At 47.8% G+C, this 18,258-nt stretch overlaps 2 protein-coding genes across 3 annotated transcripts in view; one reads left to right on the top strand and one right to left on the bottom strand.

The window, feature by feature from the left end:
* Positions 1 to 1,068: 1,068 nt before the first annotated feature.
* Positions 1,069 to 6,850, bottom strand: TUBG1 (tubulin gamma 1). 2 transcript variants are annotated; one of them, XM_055256707.2, is made up of 11 exons: positions 6,508 to 6,850; positions 6,074 to 6,186; positions 5,705 to 5,872; positions 4,152 to 4,220; positions 3,789 to 3,868; positions 3,222 to 3,348; positions 2,573 to 2,659; positions 2,309 to 2,458; positions 1,895 to 2,047; positions 1,650 to 1,811; positions 1,069 to 1,463 (listed from the first exon to the last, which is right to left on the bottom strand). In XM_055256707.2, exons 1-11 carry the CDS (start codon positions 6,554 to 6,556, stop codon positions 1,266 to 1,268), a joined length of 1,356 nt encoding a protein of 451 aa, XP_055112682.1. In that variant the 5' UTR covers positions 6,557 to 6,850; the 3' UTR covers positions 1,069 to 1,265. The 2 variants fall into 2 exon arrangements, with proteins under 2 accessions (XP_055112682.1, XP_055112681.1); XM_055256706.1 differs by having other exon boundaries at positions 4,125 to 4,220; positions 6,508 to 6,670.
* Positions 6,851 to 6,932: 82 nt separating this feature from the next.
* The window catches only part of RETREG3 (reticulophagy regulator family member 3), a 30,717-nt gene continuing 19,391 nt past the window's right edge, over positions 6,933 to 18,258 (top strand). The window contains exon 1 of the mRNA XM_055256704.2: positions 6,933 to 7,205. Coding sequence (XP_055112679.1) covers positions 6,967 to 7,205 — 239 coding nt within the window. The 5' untranslated portion in view covers positions 6,933 to 6,966. The remainder of the gene's footprint in view (positions 7,206 to 18,258) is intronic.

The following is an 18,258-nucleotide window of genomic DNA, read 5'->3' as shown; positions in this document are numbered from 1 at the left end:
CTGGGAGGCGGAGCTTGCAGTGAGCCGAGATCGTGCCACTGTGGGCCAGAGCGAGACTCCGTTTAAAAAAAAAAAGTAGTATCTACCACTTCATACGGTTGTTGTGAGGATTCAACAAAATAATGTACTTCTCACAGCATATGTGTGCATGTTAGCTGTCACTACTGTGTACCTTTATGGTGTATAAGAGCCTAATGGGGCCCTGACAATCCACCATGCTCTAAGAACCTGCTTTGCTCTTTTTATCCTGAAGATTTAGGTGGTGTGTGCCTGTGATCCCAGCTACTTAAGAGGCTGAGACAGGAGGATCGCCTGAGCCAGGGAGGTCGAGGCTGCAGTGGACTGTGATTATGCCACTGCATTCCAGCCTGGGTGACAAAGTGACAGAGCAAGACCCTATGTCAAAAAAAAAAAAAAAAAAAAAAACAATCCTGAAGACTTAGGCCCCTAGGTATTTACTACCTCCCTGCAATCTTCCACCAGAAGTAGAAGGCACTGGCCATTAAAATTACTGGCGACCACTTGAGAAGAGAATCATGGTGCCTTAGCTATGGAACCACTTATGATCCTGCTTACAGTCTAGGCTTTAGATTTGGTCTGTTGACTTGATGCTGCTAGACTCCAACTGCCTGAAACGAGTGGCTCTCCTGGACTGCTTGCTAGAAGCTTAAAGGTATTGGGTTGGACTCCATTGCTTGTTCATGGCCTAGTGGCAGGGGTGGTGGCCTTGGGCCTCAGGTTGTGATTAATCAGACACTCTGATGTGGAAACATGAGGCTGGTGGAATATTCACCTGATACAGTGAGGGTGGGAGGGAACGGGGACCCAGAAAGGGTCAGACAGAGAACAAAGTAATATCTGTGGGCCTTTTTACCCTGGAAAGGAATTTCAGGTGGGTCAAACCCCACCAGCATTCTCCAAACCTAGGCAGAGGAAAAACCTAGGGGAAGCTGTTGGTTCAGAATTGAAGATGCTGGAAGTGGGTGAGGACCCTGTCAGAGTGATGGAGAAAGAACAGGCATCCCCACCGCATCTCCAGAACCCAAAGGCTTTAAAGGGACCAGTGACTTGATTTATATCCAGTGCTTTATTAAAGATAAATAGTCTCATAAGAGGAGAAGTAAATGTGTTTGCAGGCCAACAGAGAGTGCATGTATATGAGAAAGAGATGCGTGAGGTCCCTGATCTGTGCTCTGAGGGGGTGGTCAGTCAGGCAGGGCCTGGGCCAACCAGTAAGGCAGATGAGGGTCCCTGTCCTGGGGGACTCACTGCTCCTGGGTGCCCCAGGAGATGTAGTCTGGCCGTGTGGCCGCATGGTACTCATCGATAAGCTGCTGCACAATCTCCCTGGATGTGTCCATCTCATCAAAGTTGTCCTTGAACATGTCCTCCTTGCGGAACTGCTCCAGGAAGGCCTCCCGCTTCCGCAGCTTGTCATACTGGCGACAGGTTCTTTCGAAGAGCTTGGGGTGTGCAGAAAACAGGGGTTACAAAGAACTTCGAAGAATAATATGGCCCAGAAAGCTGGGGAACCAAGGCTGGGCTATGCCCACAGCAAAAAAGCTAGAAGCAGGGCCAGCAGATGCAGAGAGGTGAGGTATAGTCAGGAAACTGATTCAGGGAAAAAAGGTGCAAACTGTGGGACTCACCGAGGAGATGCTGGTGTGATTGGCCATCATGAGCCCGCTGACCCGGTGGGCCGAGGGCAGGTAGGGAGACTTCCTCGACAGGGCCACCTGGATGCTGGCGGGGCCCCATGGGATGAAGTTGGCCAACTTCCGTTCCCGGATCCTCTGCAGGCTCTTGTGGACCTGGGGTGGGCATAGGAGCAGTGGAGGTGGCCTCTCCTCTACCCCTGTGGGTCCAGGGCACGGGATGAAGGGGCCTCCCCTACCTGGGTGGGGTCCACCTCTCCCTGGATGATGTTGAGGATGGCGATGTAGCAGTGGTTGGTCTGGCGGTCTCGGCCTGTGGACACCATCACGTTCTTGGGCTGCAGCAGCCGCCTCATGACATCCAGGACCGTAGTCTTCCTCACGCTGGCCACCTGATGCGACAGTGAGACAGGGACCCGGCCAGCGCTCAGGGCACAGTCCCCCTTTGGCTTCTCTTTGGCAGAAGCCAAAGGCAGAGGGAGGGTGGAGGGCAAGTCAGCAAGAAAGTCGCCCACTCTGTGCCAGTCCCTGAGGGCAGTGCCTTGGGGCCCGCAAAGGGCAGCTCCTGGGGCAGTGGGGAAGAGAGAAAGGCTAGGGCAGGGCCTGTTGGGCCCAGGGCCGGCCTGGCCTGGCACACTGAAGGCTGCTCTTACTGACTGGTCCGTAGTGAGTGGGGTGTAGCCGGTCATGAGGAAGTGGAGCCGTGGGGTGGGAATGAGCGAGGCGATGAGGCCGATGAGGTCATTGTTCATGTAGCCGGGGTAGCGCAGGGTGGTGGTGCTGGCCGACATGATGGTGGACACCTGGGGACAGGCGTGCCATGTTATGGGCCTCAGCCTGGGTAGGACCTTCCTTCCCCAGATGACCCTCCAACAAGGAGGGCTTCCATTCCAAAGGAGTCCGGGAGGGGGGCCCACCAGCTGGTTGATCTGGGAGAAGGATGGGTTCTGGATGTGCAGGCGGTCTGTGGCAATCCGATTCAGGGCTGTGTTGTCCAGCACCACCTCGGGGGACAGAAGAGGGTCACAGATCAATGGGGATAGGAAAAACAGGAGCTCTGCCTGACCCTAGGCTCTGAAGCTTAATTTCCCTTGAGCTTTATGGCCAGAAGACTCACTGGAAAGGGATTTGCACTGACCTAGGGTAAAGGAGGGCTCAAAATGGATTTTTAAATTTTTCTTTTCATCTTAATTATTTAAACAGTTGTTTTTTTTTGAGACAGGGTTTCGCTTTGTCACCCAGGCTGGAGTGCAGTCAGTGACATGATCTCAGCTCACTGCAGCCTCTGCCTCTGAGGCTCAAGTGATCCTTCTGCACATTATCACCACTCCCGACTAATTTTTTTTATTTTTAGTAGAGATGGGGTTTTGCCATGTTGCCCAGGCTGGTCTCGAACTCCTAGACTCAAGCGATCCAACGATCTTGGCCTCTCAAAGTGCTGGCATTACAGCCATTAGCCACTGTACCTGGCTAAAATGGATTTTTTTTAAATACATGACAATAATTTAATAGACTCAAGTGGGTATGGGGTGTTGAGAGTTGGGAGAGGTAGAATCCAGGACTCACCACACAGTCTGCATTCTGCGTCAGCCTCTTGAGTGTGAGGAGTGAATTGTAAGGCTGGACCACCACATCGCTCATCTCGTCCTGGTTGGGAAACACTGAGTATGTCTGCACCAGCTTCTTAGGATACCTGGTGGGGGTTGGGGAAAGGATCAGGGCAACAGGCTGAAGGCCTGGTGAACACGGCGCTCCCTAACAAGTGTCCAGAAGCAGCTAAATCTTGATGGCGAAACTGGGGTGGGGTCAGATCAGTAAAGAAGGGAGCCTTGACTTTTGGAAGTCTGTAACCCTACAGGGGGAAGGGCAGAAACATCTTAGACTCTGGGCTTCCAAATGGACACCTGGCCACACTCCCTCGACTTTCCTCCAGGGCTCAGGTTCTAGGCTCCAGTTGCCACTACTGGGAGTGAGATGGGGTTCTCAGTCATTGTAACTTCATTTTCCTCTCTATAGGAGGGAATATAAGAACTCTTTCCTGTTCCAGCAAATATGGAGTTATATCTGCTGGGTCCCCTAGTCATTTAGGAAGCCAAGTTGGAGACCTTTCCTAATCCCCAAACACAAACTTACCTGTCATTCAGCCGTTCTAAGAGGTAGGAACCCAGTCCAGAGCCTGTCCCCCCAGCAATGGAGTGACACAGCACAAAGCCCTGCATGGGGAAGGGGCAGTCAGTGTACAGGTAATTAGTGGCAGGATGTCAAACTGGACTCATCTCATAGTTTTTTAGGACTCCCATTTTCCCAAGCCTTTGCTTCCCCTCCAGTCACCTCACTTATACAGCTCAGGCAACTGCCTTGTTTCCAGCAAGGCCTGATAGCTTCTGTCCAGTGCAAAGGGTACATGAGTGGGTCTTGTTCCTAACAGGTCACTTCTAGAGTGTGCTGCCAAGCCTTGCCTATGTCAGCTCCTACCAGCATTCCTGGGACACTTACCTCTAGACTGTCACTACCATCTGCCTCCCGGTCTATGATGTCAAAAATGTCCTCATGGATCTTTTCTCCCTGTACAGACATAGGGGAGGGTCAGAGTGGGACAGAACCATGGGAGGACTCTGACCTCCGAAAAGCCACCCTCAATTCTCCTTATAGCACCCAGAAGTCCTTTTACGGAGCATAGCTGCCTGCTTTTATCTACATTGAGAGGCAGTACGGTGCAGTGGTTACAAGAAAGCACTCTACACCCAGACTACCTGGATTCATACATTAGCTCTATTTTTTTATTTTATTTTATTTTTTTGAGACGGAGTCTCTCTCTTTCTCCCAGGCTGGAGTGCAGTGGCGCGATCTTGGCTCATGGCAACCTCCGTCTCCCGGGTTCAAACGATTCTCCTGCCTCAGCCTCCCCAGTAGCTGGGATTATAGGCGCATGCCACCATGCCCAGCTATTTTTTGTATTTTTAGTAGAATCAGTTTCACCATGTTGGCTAGGCTGGTCTTGAACTCCTGACCTCAGGTGATCTGCCCGCCTTGGCCTCCCAAAGTGCTGGGATTACAGGCGTGAGCCACCGTGCCCGGCCTATTAACTCTACTTCTATGTAGCTCTGGGCAGCTTATTTAATTGCTCTACACCTCAGTTTCCTCATCTGTCCAATGAAGGTAATTAATACAGGTCCATATACCCTTATCTAACAGTGTTGGGGTCAGTTATGTTTTGGAATTCAAAATATCTCAGATTTTAGAAAGGTATTATGGTATATATAATATATGTTAAATAAAATTCCAGTGGGAGTCAGAAGCACGTTAATCAAATATATTAGTATTTCTGTAATAAAAAGGCATCAGTAATGACAATAAGTTGGATAGAAACTATAGGGCCGGGCATGGTGGTTCACGCCTGTAATCCCAGCACTTTGGGAGGCCGAGGCAGGCGGATCACGAGGTCAGGAGATCAAGACCATCCTGGCTAACACAGTGAAACCCCGTCTCTACTAAAAATACAAAAATTAGCCAGGCGTGATGGCAAGCACCTGTAATCTCAGCTACTCGGGAGGCTGAGGCAGGAGAATCGCTTGAACCTGGGCAGCAGAGGTGCAGCTGAGAGCGCGCCACTGCACTCCAGTCTGGGCGACAGAGTGAGACTCCGTCTCAAAAAAAATAAATAAATAAAAATAAAAATAAACAAACTATAAAACAGCCTGTCTTCATTGAAATTTGTTCTTGCTGATAAACTAGTTATGAAATGTCCTTTGGTTTCATGGCTTTCTGGATCCTGGAAAGGCAGATAAGGGACTGTGGACCTGTAGTACTTACTTCTAGGGTTGTTGGGAGATTTCGAAAAATTAATATATGCAAAGCACTTAGAATGGCCTGGCACACTGCATTAGCTAGTGTAGGCGCTTGACAATATTACATAGTCCACTCCCTGCTGCCATGTCTTTCTCTCCAGCATTCATACATCCCTGATCTGGTTTCCTCTCTCTCCGGGACGTCATAGAGCCTGTCCCTACCCAGCGAGTTGTGGGCCCTGCCAGGGAATAGGAAACGACCTGGGAGAATCCGCTGGCCCAGTTGTTGCCAGCTCCTCCTCCATGTTCCGACAGGTAGATGTTCTCTGGATTGTAGAGCTTGGCATAGGGGGAGTTGAGGATGGAGTGGATCACCCGGGGTTCCAGGTCCAGCAGCACGGCCCGGGGGATGTAGTGCTCATCGTCTGCCTGTCAAGGGGAGTCCAGGAGGGGGCCCAATCAGCTAGGGCGGCCCAAGTCCGAAGTCCTCCCAACTCTGGCTCCCTCCGGCCCCCCTCCTCAAGCCAGCCGCCAGGCCCCACTGCCCAGCGGGGTTCCCAGTACCAGGCCACTCCCTTCCCTTCCGCCCCCTCGGGCCACTGCCGCCCCCGGCCAAGTCGCTGGGGGCACCTGGTAGAAAAAGACGTCCTTGCGGTCAGTGCCCTCGGTGGCGAACTCCTCCACGATGCCCTCGGGGCTGATACCATGCTCGGCGCACAGCTGTTTCCAGAACTCGAACCCAACTGGGGGGAAGGGGCGGGCAGGGGAGAAAGAAGATATCTAGGTCCAGGCAGGTTCTAATCAGGAGCCGGGGGACTGGGCGCCTGCGTCCAGGGATAAGAAGTCAAGCCGCAGGACTCTCCCGTGTCTGAGAAAAGGACTGTACGCCAGGGACTGGGCAGGGGAGGGCCCCTCGGGGTTGGGCAAGTGGACACTGGGTCAGGGATGTCTCGCCTTTCAGAGAACTACGATTCTGGCAAGGACAGATGGAGTCCAGGATCCCACAGCGAGATCCCATTGACCCTAAGGAACCTGGCTAGCTGAGGGGCCGGAATTTCGCTCACTCTGATTGCCGCACTGGCCCAACTGTAGGGTGATGATTTCCCTCGGCATCGCTGCTCAGGCACCGGCGTTGCAGCCGCTCCCGCCCGCAACGCCGCCGCACGCCAGCCCGCTCGCCGCAAGACGCAGGCGCCAAACAACCAGCTCCACCCACGAACTTCCTCCGCTCCAATGAGAACCGAGTTCTGGCAATGAATGGCACGTCTTTAAGCACTGGCCTTCATTCATGCAGATTGCGCGTGCGCGGCTCCGGATCCGGCTCGGCGCCTCCGGATCCGGCTCCGCGCCTCAGCGCTGGCGGGGTACGGCGTCCTCCCCCCTCTGGGTGGACGCCTGCTTGGGCCTGCGCGCAAGCGCTCTGTGGTGCGAAGCCACCTCCCCCGGCGAATCGCGCATCTGCGCAGTTGCTGTTATTGTGACTGTCGGGCCACGGCCCCGGATGTTGTGGCTGCCGGGGGGAGATGGCGGAGGCCGAAGGGGTGGCCACGACCCCAGGCCCGGCTTCGGGGTCGACTTTCAGGGGTCGCCGAGATGTGTCAGGCTCCTGGGAGCGGGACCAGCAGGTTGAGGCGGCGCAGCGGGCCCTGGTGGAGGTGCTGGGGCCTTACGAGCCTCTGCTGAGTCGGGTGCAGGCAGCCCTGGTGTGGGAGCGGCCAGCCAGGAGCGCCCTGTGGTGCCTGGGGCTGAACGTGGCTTTCTGGTGAGAGAACTGGACCCTCGGAAACCCTCCGAGTCCCGAATTCGTCGGTTCCTCTAGGGCTCTACTTCTCGCCTGCCCTGTTTTCTTCGCTGCACTGGCTCCTTCCTGTACTTGCCTAATTTTGCCTCACCTCCTTCCACTCCATCCCGCCTGCAGGCTTCGGCACCCCAGTTCTTCCTAGTGCCGTCCACCCATCTTCTCTGCCTTACCTGTCCCCGCACCCTCGCCCCGCGCATCTGGCGGGAGCTTTGGTAACATCTTGAGCCGCTCAAGAGTGAGCGAGAGCGCCTCTTTTGAGCCCGGCAAAGCTGCGTCCCTTTAAAGCCATCACTTCCTCTCTCTTGTTTGCTCAAGTGCAAGTTCTAGATTGTTTCCAGGGGTTTTAGTAGTTATTGTTGGAGTAGAGGCGTGAAGTCTTGCAAAGGTATCCATAGGTGTGATTATAAAACAAGCTTGAGCGATTCGCATGAATTAGCATGTTATATATCTAGGAAGGAAGTTTATGAAGTCTGAGTGTCAGTGTGAGCCCCCAAAGCTGAAAATTACAAGCTTTTAAAGAACAGTTAGGAAATGATGTCGGAGATTTCACCCGTTTCAAAGCCACCTGTGATTGTAACTCCTCCCTGTTCCAAGGAATTAGAGAGGCATCCTTAGCCATGGTTTATAGGCAAGGAAATTGATGTCTAATACGGTGTGTGAGTTTTCCTGACCTGGAAAAGTAGCACTGTAAATATGCTTTATTTGTGTGTCATGCTCTGTGAAAATGGAACTGCTGCTTCTCTCAGTTGTCATCACCTAAAGTGGACCTAGGACTTCATAGGATCTACCAACCATAATTTTGGATTTATTCGTAATGGAGGAGGTTCCAAGGGAACTGACTTATAGGGGGCCTTCTGCAGCTGAATGGATTAAGACTATTCTGGATAAGCCTGAAACAACAAAATATGTGTGTTTTTTAAATGTGTTTTTGCTAAAAATAGCTTTCCCCTTAAAATTGGTTTTAAAATCAAAACATTTATTATCCTTTATCTGAAAGATTTTCAGTGAGCAGAAGCAGAACAAATAATTCCAAGTTCATTGACCCGAAAACCGTGTTCAGCTATTAAGCTAATCCTCTCCCAGTTTGAAAGAGACCCAGTTAAAGGTGTCACAGTAGTCTGGCATTTGTGGCTTCCAGAGCCTTTAGCAAACTCGATGGTAAACTTTTCCTACCACGTTCTTCGTTTATTTTTGGTACTGCTTTTTCCCTTTTTTTTTTTTTTTTTTTAAGAGTTTCATTCTTATTGCCCAGGCTGGAGTGCAATGGCGTGATCTCGGCTCACCATAACCTCTGCCTCCCAGATTCAAGCATTTCTCCTGCCTCAGCCCCCCAGGTAGCTGGGATTACAGGCATGAGCCACCACAAGGGGCTAATTTTGTATTTTTTTAGTAGAGATGGGGTTTCTCCATGTTGGTCAGGTGGTCTCGAACTCCCGACGTCAGGTGATCTGCCTGCCTCGGCCTCCCGAAGTGCTGGGGTTACAGGCGTGAGCCACTGCGCCCGGCCTTTTTTTTTTTTTTTTTTTTTGAGACAAGGTCTTGCTCTATCACCTAGGCTGAAGTGCGGTGGTATGATCTCGGCTCATTGCAACTTCCACTTCCTGGGCTCAAGCAATCCTCCCACCTCAGCCTCCACAGTAGCTGGGACCAGAGGTGCACATCATCATGCTTGGCTAATTTTTTAAATTTTTTGTAGAGGCAGGGTCTCACTATATTGCCCAGGCTGGTGTCGAACTCCTAGGCTCTGGTGATCCTCCCGCCTTGGCCTCCCAGAGTGCTGGGATTATAGGCATGAGCCACCGTGCCCAGCCAAGTGCTTCTTTCTTGACCCCTAGGTACTGATTCCCATTGCTCTCTGTAGAAATTTTCACTATAGCACCTCACTGAAGAGTGTTTTATCCAGTCAAAACATTTCCCACAGTGGTTTTGTTATCTCTAGCAAGAAGGCTGGGCCTCATTAAACCAATTTGTATCGAGGTATGACTGCCTGATGGAAAAAACCACTTTATCAGGGTTTACTTATTCTTGTTTTGAGACAGTTTGGCTCTTGTTGCCCAGGCTGGAGTGCAATGGCATGATCTCAGCTCACTGCAACCTCTGCCTCCCAGGTTCAAGCGATTATCCTGCCCCACCCTCCCAAGCAGCTGGGATTACAGGCATGAACCACCAATGCCCGGCTAATTTTTGTATTTTTTTATAGAGACAGAGTTTTGCCAGGTTGCCCAGGCTCGTCTCAAACTCCTGAGCTCAAAGCAATCCACCTGCCTCAGCCTCCCAATGTGCTGGGATTACAGGTGTGAGCCACTGCACTGTACCAGGCCTTAAATGGATTTTTAAACCAAAGATTTATTAATGCAAATGAATTAGTAGCATGTATGCTGTTCTTTTTGAGGAGAGGACCTTTCTTTTTTTTTTTTTTTTTTTAATTAATTTTTGTTTTTTGAGACGGAGTCTCGCTCTGTCGCCCAGGCTGGAGTGCAGTGGTGTGATCTCGGCTCACTGCAAGCTCCACCTCCTGGGTTCACGCCATTCTCCTGACTCAGCCTCCCGAGTATCTGGGATTACAGGCACCCGCCACCACGCCCGGCTAATTTTTTGTATTTTTTTTAGTAGAGACGGGGTTTCACCGTGTTAGCCAGGATGGTCTCAATCTCCTGACCTCGTGATGTGCGAGGAGGGGATCTTTCATCTGCCCCTTGTCTGAGAGAGGTTTCTGAAGCAGAATGTGAGGTTGAGGTATGCACATAAGGAGCTGCTGTGACTGGGACATATCTTTAGATGTTACAGCTAGCTTTAATTTGCTGGCCTCTACCAGTGTTTACTTAAGCTTATTAATATGCTATGTTTAGAGGCTCACTTAGAACCCTTTTTGTACTCTGGGTCTCTTAAAGCATTGCTGTGATTGGTCTTTATCTTTGGCATTTCCTAGTGGCTTGTCTGCTGTGTATCCAGAACACAGTTACTCTTGTTACAGTCCCATCACATTTTAAGAAGGTGCAGGAGAGAGACAACAAAATGAGGATGTGACTTTTTTTTTGTTTTGTTTTTTTGAGATGGAGTCTCGCTCTGTCACCCAGGCCAGGGTGCAGTGGCATGATCTTGGCTCACTGCAACTTCCACCTCCTAAGTTCAAGCGGTTCTCCCACCCCAGCCTCCCGAGTAGCTGGGATTACAGGCACCCACCATCACGTCTGGCTAATTTTTGTATTTTTGTAGAGACGCAGTTGCACCATGTTGGCCAGGCTGGTCTTGAACTCCTGACCTCAGGTGGTCCACCCATCTCGGTCTCCCAAAGTGCTGGGATTACAGGGGTGAGCCACTGTGCCTGGCCGACAGTGTGACTCTTGAGACTAAAAGAACAGTTGGGTATGCCATTTCTGGAGAAGACTCCTACCTGTGAAAGGCACAGATACTGTTAAGTCCCCAGAAACTTGGATAGTCTGGCATTGGAGTTCACAGAATTGTTTGGGGAAATGAGCTTCCTTGGTAGGTAATTAGAGATTTAAAATGAAATTTGGGCTTCACATTCTAATAGTGTCATATTGAGTATGAGTGTTGACATTTCGCTTAGGAATGTCGAAGAGTGACTGTTCAGTTAACAAACATTTTAAATGTTTAAGAAAGGGAGGAGGATCATTAGCTCAAGTCAGAAAAATCAAATCTGAAATATTTAGTTTCTCTTTTATTATTTGTATTGAATAATGGGACAAAAATGGCGTATCATTAACCGAGATTTTTTTTTTTTTTTTTTTTTTTTTTGAGACGGAGTCTTGCTCTTTCGCCCAGGCTGGAGTGCAGTGGCGCGATCTCGGCTCACTGCAAGCTCCGCCTCCCGGGTTCACGCCATTCTCCTGCCTCAGCCTCTCCGAGTAGCTGGGACTACAGGCGCCCGCCACCACGCCCGGCTAATTTTTTGTATTTTTTTAGTAGAGACGGGGTTTCACCGTGGTCTCGATCTCCTGACCTCGTGATCCGCCCGCCTCGGCCTCCCAAAGTGCTGGGATTACAAGCGTGAGCCACCGCGCCCGGCATTAACCGAGATTTTTATGCATTTTGAGGTATTAGAAGATTGGATAGGAGTACAAAAAAAAAACCATCAGAATTCAGGTAGGTAGTTCTTAATTTTCAGTGTTTTGTATCCTCAGTCATATTTTGCTGTACCTGTGAATATGCCCTCTTACATCTTTAAAAAAAAAAAAAGATGGAGATAGATGTAGATACCTTGTCACTATAGTATTCCAAGGTTTTCACACTTTTTTTTTTCAGGTACCAGAGAATTTATGGTGGCCATATCAGAGGTCTTCCAGCCTAGATTACTTCTGGTCACTGATCTGTGATTGTCTCTAGGATAATAATAGAAATGTCAGGCCGTTCCTTCCAATAGCTTGTGTTTTCATTAGCCTCCACCTCATCTGTGAATGAGTGATTTGGGGGAAGAATATGAGAGTCAACAAGCATGTATCCAGACAGGATCAGAAAAGAACAGGTTTGGGTAACTTTTTGGTTTGACTTGTACTCTGAGATCAGAGGAGGGTAAATGAACCCTGGAAATGTGTGAACTCCAAGCTCCCTCTCACACCTAACATGAAGAGATAGTTCAAGGAGGCCTACACAACTGCTGAGCTCTTTCAGTTTTTTTTTTTTTTTCTTGCTGGGGAATCGGGGGTTGTAGGGGGGACAGGGTCTCCCTCTGTTGCCCAGGCTGGAGTGCAGTGACATAATCATAACTCACTGCAGCCTCTACCACCTGGGCTCCAGCAGTCCTCCTGCCTCAGTCTTCCAAGTAGCTGAGACTAGAGGCACATGCCACTGGGCCCAGCCTATTTGAAAAACTTTTGTAGAGACAGAATCTCAATATGTTGCCCAGGCCGATCTCAAACTCCTCAGCTCTAACAGCCCCTCCCGGCTTAGTCTCCTAAAGTGCTAGGCTTACAGGCATGACCCACTGCACCTTGACTACTTTGTGGTTTTTAACAATTTGTGAATCTACATAGTCTTTGAATTAGGAATATTGTTTTAGAGCAGTCCACAAGCTGAGTCCCAAGTAGAGATCTCTGTTGGGATCTGTTTTTTGCAGTCACTGGTCTCAGTTAACCATACTATATTTCTAGGAGGTTATTATAGAATTTGTTATTTCACAAATGAAATGTAAAAATTGTATCCTTCTCCCCCCCAAAAAAAAAATAAATAAAAATGACTCAAAAAAGTGATTAAGGATATACAGCAATTCTGAGTTAGAAGGTTAGGATTTGAGTAAAAAATAATAGAAACAAGAAATGGAAGATGGGGAAGGAGCCCATTTAAGTAGAGATATTTGTTCTGTGAAAAAAAAATCTACACATCAGATTTCTTTTCTTTCTTTCTTTTTTTTTTTTTTGAGACGTAGTCTCACTCTGTCACCCAAGCTGGAGTGCATGGCGCGATCTCGGCTCACTGCAAGCTTCGCCTCCTGGGTTCATGCCATTTCTCCTGCCTCAGCCTCCCGAGTAGCTGGGACTACAGGCGCCCGCCACCACGCCCACCTAATTTTTTGTATTTTTAGTAGAGATGGGGTTTCACCGTTTTAGCCAGAATGGTCTCAATCTCCTGACCTCGTGATCCACCCGCCTCGGCCTTCCAAAGTGCTGGGATTACAGGCGTGAGCCACTGCGCCCGGCTACACATCAGATTTCTAATGAAATCTGTTGAGCGAATGTTCCTGATGATAGTCTTTGCAGGGTTCTTGTCTTTGTGAGCCGAGAAGACTCCCAAGGATGCCTTGGTTTACTTCGCCTCTCTTTACCTTTAGTTTTTATCTGCCCTAATTGTAAGGTTGAGTGCTTTCTCTCCACTGTTAGCAGCTGGCTGATTTCATTTCTGGTTTTTTTGCAAGCAACAACTGTCACTGCATGATATAGGTTGGGTTAATTTTTCCTTTGAATTTACTGGTGACTTGGGCTCATTAACCAGGCGGTCACAAGTGCTGTACAGTAACAGGCTTTCTGTCTCTGTAGAATGGGATGCTTTGTTTTGAAGTGCCTTTGAGACAATCTTAATCTATAATAAAAAAGGAACCTAGAAATCGTGTCTTTGAAAATAGACATGTGGTCATTATTTATGATTATAGCAAACTTTAATTTACTGGTACTAATAGTGAGGCTCCATGGTGTAGTTAACCACAAAAGTTTATGTTTGGTTCTGGAATTTCTCACAATGTTTCTGGACACCAATTGCTATTCCAGGGATATTTTATTTAGACTGATCATTTAATTGGATTTTAGTCCCTGACAAAGTGGAGGGACAGTTCACAAAAGGGGAAAGAAAAATCAATGGATACGTAAAATTTCACTCTCACAAATAAGAAAAGAATTCAAATATATGTAAATGGCAATTATTAATTTCTATCTTAAGTTTTTTTTTTTGGCGGGGGACAGGATCTCACTGTCGCCCAGGCTCGAGAGCAGTGGTGTGATCATGGCTCACTGCAGCCTCAACCTCCTGGGCTCAAGCCATCCTCCCACCTCAGTCTCTCAGGTAGTAGGGACTACAGGTGTGTGTCACCACACCTAGCTAATTGTTCTGTATTTTTCTTAGAGACAGAGTTTCGCCATGTTGCCCAGGCTGGTCTTGAACTCCTGGGCTCCAGCAGTCCACCCACCTTGGCCTCCCAAAGTGCTGGGATTACAGATGTGAGCCGCCACACCTGGCTTTAAGTATTTTTAATGATCATAATTAATTCTGGGGAAAATATGGAAAAATGGGCATATGGCTGATAGGAACATAAATTGGACAGCCTTTCTAGCAAGTAGTTTGGTAACATATTTTAAGCCACTTAAGAAGCTTTTCCAGGGCTGGGGGAAATGGAGAAGGAATACTAATGTGTATGGGTTTCTTTTGGAGTGATGAAAATGTTCTAAAATTACATAAGGCTATTAGTCGTACAGCATTGTGATTTTTTTTTTCATCTCTGCTGCTGGCAGATGAATTGAAAGGGAATTTTATCATATACAACCCATTATCTCAATAAAGCTATTTTCTTACTTTTTTTTTTTTTTTTTAATGGAGTCTTACTCCGTGGCCCAGAATGGAGTGCAGTGGCATGATCTCAGTTCACTGCAACCTCTGCCTCCCAGATTCAAGCAGTTCTCCTGCCTCAGCCTCCCAAGTAGCTGGGACTACCGGCGTGCACCACCATGCCTTGGCTGATTTTTGTATTTTTAGTAGAGATGGAATTTCACCATGTTGGCCAAGGTGGTCTTGAACTCTTGACCTCAAGTGACCCACCTGCCTCGGCCTCCCAAAGGCTGGAATTACAGGTGTGAGCTACCGTGCCCGACCAATAAAGCTATTTGTTTAAAATAGTTAATACCTTTGACCCAGTAACATGCTCAGTGATGTATAGTTCAGCTTTTCTTTATTACATCAAAAATTGGAAACTTTTGGCTGGGCACAGTGGCTCATGCCTGTAATCTCAGCACTTTGGGAGGCCAAGGCAGGCAGGTCACCCAAGGTTGGGAATTCAAGACCAGCCTGACCAACATGGAGAAACCCCATCTCTACTAAAAATGCAAAATTAGCCGGGCATGGTGGCGCATACCTGTAATCCCAGCTACCTTGGGAGGCTGAGGCAGGAGAATCGCTTGAACCTGGGAGGCGGAGGTTGTGGTGACCTGAGATCGCGCCACTGCACTCCAGCCTGGGCAACAAGAGCAAGACTCCGTCTCAAAAAAAAAAAAAAAAATTGGAAACTTCTTAGTTTATTTTTCGTTTATTTTTCTTTTCTTTTCTTTCTTTCTTTTTTTTTTTTTTTTTTTTTTTTGAGACAGTGCCTTGCTCTGTCTGTTGCCCAGGCTGGAGTGCAGTGGCGCGATCTCGGCTCACTGCAAGCTCCGCCTCTTGGGTTCACACCGTTCAGCCTCTTGAGTAGCTGGGACTACAGGCACCTAGCACCACTCCCGGCTAATTTTTTGTATTTCTAGTAGAGCCAGGGTTTCACCGTGTTAGCCAGGATGGTCTCGATCTCCTGACCTCGTGATCTGCCTGCCTCGGCCTCCCAAAGTGTTGGGATTACAGGCTTGAGCCACCGTCTTAGTTTGTTTTATTTTATTTGAGATGAAGTCTTCCTGTGTTGCCCAGGCTGGAGTGCAGTGGCACAATCTCAGCTCACTGCAACCTCCACCTCCTGGGTTCAAGCGATTCTCCTGCCTCAGCTTCCCGAGTAGCTGGGATTACAGGCACCCGCCACCATGCCTAGCTAATTTTTGTATTTTTAGGTAGAGATGGGGTTTCACCATGTTGGCCAGGCTGGTCTTGAACTCCTGATGTCAAGTGATCTACCTGCTTCAGCCTCCCAAAGTGCTGGAATTACAGGTTTGAGCCACTGCGCCTGGCCCATTCATTGTTTTTTCTGAGACAAGGTTTCACTCTGTCACCCAGGCTAGATTGCAGTGGTGTGATCATGGCTCACTGTACCCTGGAACTCCTGAGCTCAAGCAATCATTCCACCTCATGGCTGACACCGCCGGAGTTCATCACCACACCAGGCTAATTGTCTATGTATTATGTGAAAAAGTTTTAAAACCATAGTGTTTTTATATGTGAATTTTTTAATGAAGAGAATAGCCTGTCTTCACATTTTTTAGAGTACATATGTGGATAATGGATCATTTTAAAAATGTTTTATTATGGAAAGCTTAAAACCTGTAAGTAGACAGAATAATATTGTGTGCCACCATGTACATAATATTATTTTTTTCAATTCCTGGCCAATTTTGTGTCTTCCATACCCCGGTTCTTTTCTATGTCTTCCTTATTGTCTGAGACAAATTATTGATGTGTCATATCATTTAATTTAGGTATTTCAGTATATTTTTCTGAAAAAGAGACTTTAAGAAACATCTGCCATCATTATTGCATGTAAAAAATTAATGATTCTAGTCAGTGTTCACGTTTCCAATTTTCTTATAAATGTCATAAATGATAACTTTTTTTTTTTCTTTTTGAGACAGGGTCTTGCTCTGTCTCCCAAGCTGGTGTGCAGTGTCACCATCAGAGCTCACTGCCACCTCAACCTTCTGGCTCTAGCAATCCTCCCACCTCGGCTTCCCAAGTAACTAGGACTACAAGCGTGCACCACCACACCTAGCTAATGTTTTTCTTTTCAGTAGAGATGAGGTCTTGCTGTGTTGCCTAAGCTGGTCTCAAACTCTTCGACTCAAGTGATCCTCCTGCCTCAGCCTCCCGAAGTATTGGGATTACAGGCCTTAGGTACCACACCTGGCCTGTCGTGTGTGGTTTTGTTGGGTTTTTTTAAACTTTTTTTTTACCCCATAAACCAATTCATTAGTGTTTAGGTTGTTTCTTGTGTTTTGCTTTTTTGTTTTTCGAAATAGGGTCTTGCTCTGTCACCCAGGCTGGGGTACAGTGGCACGATAACGGCTCACTGCAACCTCGGTTTCCCAGACTCAAGCTATCATCCCACCTCAGCCTGCTGAGTAGCTGGGATTACAGGTGCCTGCCACTATGCCCAGCTAATTTTTGTATTTTTAGTAGAGATGGGGTTTTGCCATGTTGGCCAGGCTTGTCTCAAACTCCTGACCTCAGGTGACCCACCTGCCTTGGCTTCCCAAAGTGCTGGGATTACAGACATGAGCCACCATGCCTGTACTTCTTTTTCGATAAACATGAATTCATGTTGTATAATTTTTTTTTTTTTTTTTTTTTTTTTTTTTTGAGACGGAGCTTTGCTCTGTCACCCAGGCTGGAATGCAATGGCACAATCTCAGCTCACCGCAACCTCTGCCTCCTGGGTTCAAGTGATTCTCTTGCCTCAGCCTCCTGAGTAGCTGGGATTACAGGCATACGCCACCACGCCCGGCTAATTTTGTATTTTTAATAGACATGGGGTTTCTCCATGTTGGCTAGGCTGGTCTCAAACTCCCGATCTCAGGTCATCCACCCACCGAAGCCTCCCAAAGTACTGGGATTATAGGCATGAGCCACTGTGCCCAGCCAACAACCCTATTTCACTTTTTCCACCCTACCACCTAAAGGATACTGTGACTATATGTAAGATTAAAGAATAAAAGCAGCTTAACAGAAATAAGCCTCTAGATTTGCCTCAGGCCATTGATCTCTCTAAAGCCAGTGCATCATCCCAACAAACAAGCACATTTAACAAGGCCAAGGAGAAGAGCTCTAGGGTTTCTTGCTCCCCAGTGCTGCTGCTTCCCTTCCCCAGCAGCAGCACATGGCATTGCTGTTTTCTCCAGAGTACTTGAAAGGGCTCTCTAGGGAGGCTTGCCAGACTGTGGGCAATTTCCCCTTCCCAGAGCACGATTACTAACACAAATAGAAACTAGGGTAGGGAAAGGATATTAAGCTCTCCTAAGAAGGTTGGTTTTCCAGAGATGATGGCAATAAAAACATATCCCTTATAATAAACTGGTAAACATTTAAAAAAAAAAAGACTTTCTCTAAGACCTGGACTACTTAAATAGCTTGTTACAGCCCTTACCTTCCATTCTTATGAGCTATACTTCACCTCAATTCAACATACCTTTGAGTACCTGTTATGTGCCAAGGCCTTGTGGTAAGCCCAGTTACAGAAAAAAATAAGACACAAACTTTACTCTCAAGTAAATTCGTGTGTGTTTGTGTTCACGATGTAACATGACAGGTAATAATAACAAACAGGAAGATATCTAAGCTGTGATTTGCAAGATAAATGTTAAGGAAATGGGGCCGAAAGGCGTGGTAAGAGAGAGAAGACATTCAGATAGGGAGAACGCCAATCTAGTAAGATACGTAAGGAATTGCAAGTAGTTTGATGAAACTGAAATATAAAAAATGAGGGAATCAGTGTGGGGAGAGAGGCAGGATCCAGATCATGAAGGCCCTTTTATGATAGGGGGTAATAGGATTTCATCCTGCAGATGAAGATAAGCCAATAGTTTCATAAAGGATATATTTTCTGGGTCTTGAAGGCTAAAATTGTGAGCATCTTCCATAACAAGATTAATCCTTGTCCATAAAT

Source organism: Symphalangus syndactylus, chromosome 20, assembly GCF_028878055.3.
Source record: "Symphalangus syndactylus isolate Jambi chromosome 20, NHGRI_mSymSyn1-v2.1_pri, whole genome shotgun sequence".
In the NCBI taxonomy this organism is placed as follows: Eukaryota; Metazoa; Chordata; class Mammalia; order Primates; family Hylobatidae; genus Symphalangus; species Symphalangus syndactylus.
Note: the sequence above shows the minus strand (reverse complement) of the source record. Positions and strands in the feature narration are given on the sequence as shown.